General features: G+C 39.4%; 1 protein-coding gene across 1 annotated transcript; it reads left to right on the top strand.

Moving 5' to 3' along the window:
* Positions 1-251: 251 nt before the first annotated feature.
* Positions 252-1,211, top strand: LOC128572451 (olfactory receptor 2T11-like). The gene has a single exon (XM_053572514.1). The coding sequence runs from the start codon at positions 252-254 to the stop codon at positions 1,209-1,211; it is 960 nt and encodes a 319-aa protein (XP_053428489.1).
* Positions 1,212-4,721: the final 3,510 nt, after the last annotated feature.

The following is a 4,721-nucleotide window of genomic DNA, read 5'->3' as shown; positions in this document are numbered from 1 at the left end:
ATGAGAAGAGCAGGCCCAAGACTGAGAGACATGTAGTACAGTGTGTGTGTACATGACCATCCACGTAGAGCAAAGTGCCTCTCCTGACCTACATGTCAGAATAAGAAAATACATGTTTATTGTCATAAATACTGAAATTTGGAGAGTCATATTTTAAATCGTGGTATTGAAGCCATATTTTATAAAATTTCATTTGATTTTTCTTTTCCTGGCCTTCTTTTTTTTTTGGTTCAACCAGATCAGTCATAGCCATGGTGGAAGGAAATGAGACATTAACAACAGATTTTATTCTCCTTGGACTCTTCCCCAATATGAAGTATGTCAGTGTCCTTATCTGTGTCATCATCCTGATCTACATTGCTGCAGTCACTGGGAACTTCATCTTGCTCCTCCTGATATGGATGGACTCACGGCTTCACACTCCAATGTACTTTCTGCTCAGCCAGCTTTCTGTCATAGACCTGGCCCTCATCAGCAGCACTGTTCCAAAGATGGCCATCAACTTTTTCTCTGGAAAGAAGAACATCACACGTCTTGACTGTGGAACCCAGATATTTTTCTTTTTTACTCTTGGGGGTGCTGAATGTATACTCTTAACCCTCATGGCCTATGACCGTTATGTAGCTGTCTGCAACCCCCTAAGATATGCAGTCATTATGAACCAGGAAGTCTGTCTAAAAATGGCAGTCATGTCCTGGGTTGGGGGTGTTTTAGCTTCTACAACCCATACATCCTATACCATGAATCTTCCTATCTGTGGCTCTAGAAAAATCCACCATTTCTTTTGTGAGATGCCAGCAATCATGAAGATCTCATGCAAAGACACTTCCACCTATGAGCTGGTGGTCTTTGTGATGGGTATTGCATTCATCATCATCCCCTTTGGACTTATTATGTCTTCTTACATCCTCATTTTTCTTACTGTCCTTCATATGAAATCTCCCCAGGGCAGAAACAAAGCCTTGGCCACCTGTTCCTCCCATCTTGCTGTGGTGAGTTTTTATCTGGGACCATGTGTTTTTATGTATATGACCCCAGGTTCCTCCCACACCCCTGACCAGGAACAGGCTGTTTCTGTATTTTGCACTGTCCTCACACCCATGCTCAACCCCCTCATCTACAGTCTGAGAAACAAGGATGTGGTGGGAGCTCTTCAGAAGGTACTGGGAAAACATCTCGTTTTTAAGCAAAACTCAAAAACATCAAACTAGAAAAAAAAATCTAGACAGTCAGGATGGTGCCTGTGGCTCAGTCGGTAAGGCGCTGGCCCCATATACTGAGGGTGGCGGGTTCAAACCCGGCCCCGGCCAAACTGCAAAACCAAAAAATAGCCAGGCGTTGTGGCGGGCGCCTGTAGTCCCAGGTACTTGGGAGGCTGAGGCAAGAGAATCGCTTAAGCCCAGGAGTTGGAGGTTGCTGTGAGCTGTGTGATGCCACGGCACTCTACCAAGGGCCATAAAGTGAGACTCTGTCTCTACAAAAAAAAAAAAAAAAAAAATCTAGACAGTCAAACGGTGAAGACTTTAGAAGCATTTATAATTGCCTTTTCCAGTATGAGGAAATTTACTGCAACTCTATGGATAAATCACATAGCTGAATTCAATCTATGATATTAAGTAATTCATACAGAGTTTAAGAGCTTTTTGTTAATCAGTTTCTAACCATTTGTTTCCAAGATGATTAAATTGCTATTCTTCTTCACACTTGTTCATAGCATAGACAAAGTACCAATCTTCCCTCTTTGTACTTGAAATATTTAGACATTTATCAGTGTCCCTGAGGCTCATCTTTGTTAGATGTTATTGGTAATTCAGGTCCTGTAAAATTTTACTGTTATAGATACCAGCTTTTTGGAATAAATGTGCCTGGTATTTAAAAAGAGTGGATCTTATCAGAAGCAATTATGTGTATTATCATCCCTCCCTGACAAACCCAGTATGTTGGACTATTTTTTCTGCATGTCTTGGGTGGAAACATTTTTGGTAATTCTTTGATAATCAAAATCCCTCAGTTCATATGTACTATAGGAAGACAATTCAGAAATCAAACACACCTAGTTTGAGGTAATAACAAATGTTCTTGTCTTTCCTCTTGACTGGGCAAGTTCCAAGCCACTCTCACTAGCTCTAGATTCTAACCTTCCCTCAAGTGACTCCTGGTAGAATTCAAGAGGCAGACTATGGCAAATACTCAACAGTATATCTGGAATCAGTATACATCCAGAGCTAAGTCTTTTTAGGGGATGTTTTAAAGTCTTAAAAGATGATAATTTAACTATATAAAAGTATAATTATGTCACCATGGAACACAGGAACTAAAATAATTTGGAGGTTTGACTGTCTAGGTAAAGCAATCATGGCAGAAAAAAAGAGTTTAGAAAAAACAGAGAGTCATGATTAGGGTTTATGGGACCAATCTAGATAAGAACAATTTTTGTTGTCATACAGAATTAAAAGATTGTTGTGTTGAGACTTTAGGAGGTGATACTTGACTGCATCTGGAAGAGACATTGATCACTGCCTGAGACTAGACCTATCTTCCTACACAGATAAGAGAACAAAGGCAACAAGGCCAACCAGATGCTACTGAGACCAAGGGCTGAAAAGAAGACAAACAAGCAAGGCTTCTTGCTGTGACTTTGTGACAAATCTCTCTACAAAAATTTCATTTTCCTTACTAGAAAAGATAACAAATTCCTTTTGGAACTGGTAAATCTCAATGCTGTGGGCCTACTAAAGTTTCCCTTGATGTGGACAGATTTTCTTGAGGTTTCTAGGACTAATGAAATGACTGTTGTGAAATAGTTTTCAGTCCACATCAATCATAAATCAATTGAATTATATTGAAACAATCATTGCCAACAATAATCATTTGTGCTGTATGGGGAATGAAAATTAAATTGCAAGTATATATTATTTAACATCTCTCAGGACATAAAAAACCACACAACTGCCCCCACACTAAATTTTATTGCCAGAATATGTGGAAAAGAGCAGCCTTAGGCATTGCTGGTACAAATTGCAATGTTATAACTTTTTTTTTTGTCGTCCTCAGTAAAGTGCTGTGGCATCACAGTCCACAGCAATGCAATGTTATAACTTTTTAATGGAATGTAGTTAATTAATTAATTTATTTTTGAGACAGGGTCTCACTATGTCACCCTCAGTAGAGTGCTGTGCCGTTACAGCTCACAGCAACCTCAAACTCTTGGGCTTAAGTGATTCTCTTGCCTCCCTGCCAAGTAGCTGGGACTACAGGCACCCACCACAATGCCTGGCTACTTTTTGGTTTTAGTTGTCATTGTTGTTTGGCAGGCCCAGATTGGATTTGAACCTGCTAGTTCCAGTGTATGTGTCTGACACCCTAGCCCCTGAGCTATAGGCGCCAACCTGATGGAATGCAATTTAATAACATTAAAACTTGCTTGCCCTTCTCCTCAAAAATTATAATTTTGCTCTGGGTAGATGTCTCATAATAGGATTGTAGGGTCAAATGACAGATGTACTTTTAGTTCCTTAAGCATTCTCCATACTTGTAGGTATCTACCCAGAAGAAAAAAATCATTTAACCATAAGAAAATTTGGACTTATATGTTTACAGCAGCTCAATTCATAATCTCAGAAATGCGGAAACAATCCAAGTGCCTGTCAACACATGAATGGGTTAATAAGCTGTGACACACACACACACACATCATGAAATACTATTCAGGAATAAAAAAGATGAAGACTTTGTATCTTTTGTATTTACCTGGATGGATTTGGAGAATATTCTCCTCAGTAAAATATCTCAAGAATGGAAATCAAGTTAATTACAATGTGTCTAGGAGATGCTTCATTTGAATTGTGTCATACTGGGGTTCTGAAACTATCCAATACCTGGAATGTTTGGGAAATTCTTCACCTTGATGTCTTGAAGTACAGTTTCCATATTTTTAAAACTCTCTTCTCCTTCAGGTATCTCTATGATTAAAATATTCGTCTATTTGGTGTAGTCCCATATCTCTCTCAGAATTTTCTCCTTTTATTCTCTTTTTTTTTCCTGCCTCTTTGAATAACTGGGTTAGTTCAAAAGTCTTGTCTTCGATTTCTGAGATTCTTTCTTCTCCATGTTTTACTCTATTGCTGAGACTCTCTACTATGTTTTAAAGCTCCTTGTATGCCTCTTTCAGTTCTTTGAACTCTGCTATATCCTTCCTAATTATGTCTAGATCATTGGTGAGTTGGTCTTTAATTTCACTAAATTCTTGAGATGGTTTTTGGACTTTTTTTTGTGTGTGTGTGAGACAGTCTCTCTAAATCAACTTCGGTAGAGTGCTATGGTGTCACAGCTCACAGCAACCTCAAACTCTAGGGCTTAAGCAATTCTCTTGCCTTAGTCTCCTGAGTAGTTAGGACTACAGGTGCCTGTCACAATGCCCAGCTATTTTTTTCAGTTTATTTATATGTATATATTTATTATGCTTTTTAAAGCAGGAATGTTAGGTTGTCCCTAAGTTGTTATTGAGAGATAATCTAGGGGTGATGCCCATAGCACAGTGGTTATGGCAACAACCACATGCACTGAGGGTGGTGGGTTCAAACTCAGCCTGGGCCAGCTAAACATCAATGACAACTGCAACAGATAAATAGCCGGGCATTGTGGCGGGCGCCTGTAGTCCCATCTACTTGGGAAGCTGAGGCAAGAGAATCTCTTAAACCCAAGAGTTTGAGGTCGCTGTG

Source organism: Nycticebus coucang, chromosome 20, assembly GCF_027406575.1.
Source record: "Nycticebus coucang isolate mNycCou1 chromosome 20, mNycCou1.pri, whole genome shotgun sequence".
Taxonomy (NCBI): domain Eukaryota; kingdom Metazoa; phylum Chordata; class Mammalia; order Primates; family Lorisidae; genus Nycticebus; species Nycticebus coucang.
Note: the sequence above shows the minus strand (reverse complement) of the source record. Positions and strands in the feature narration are given on the sequence as shown.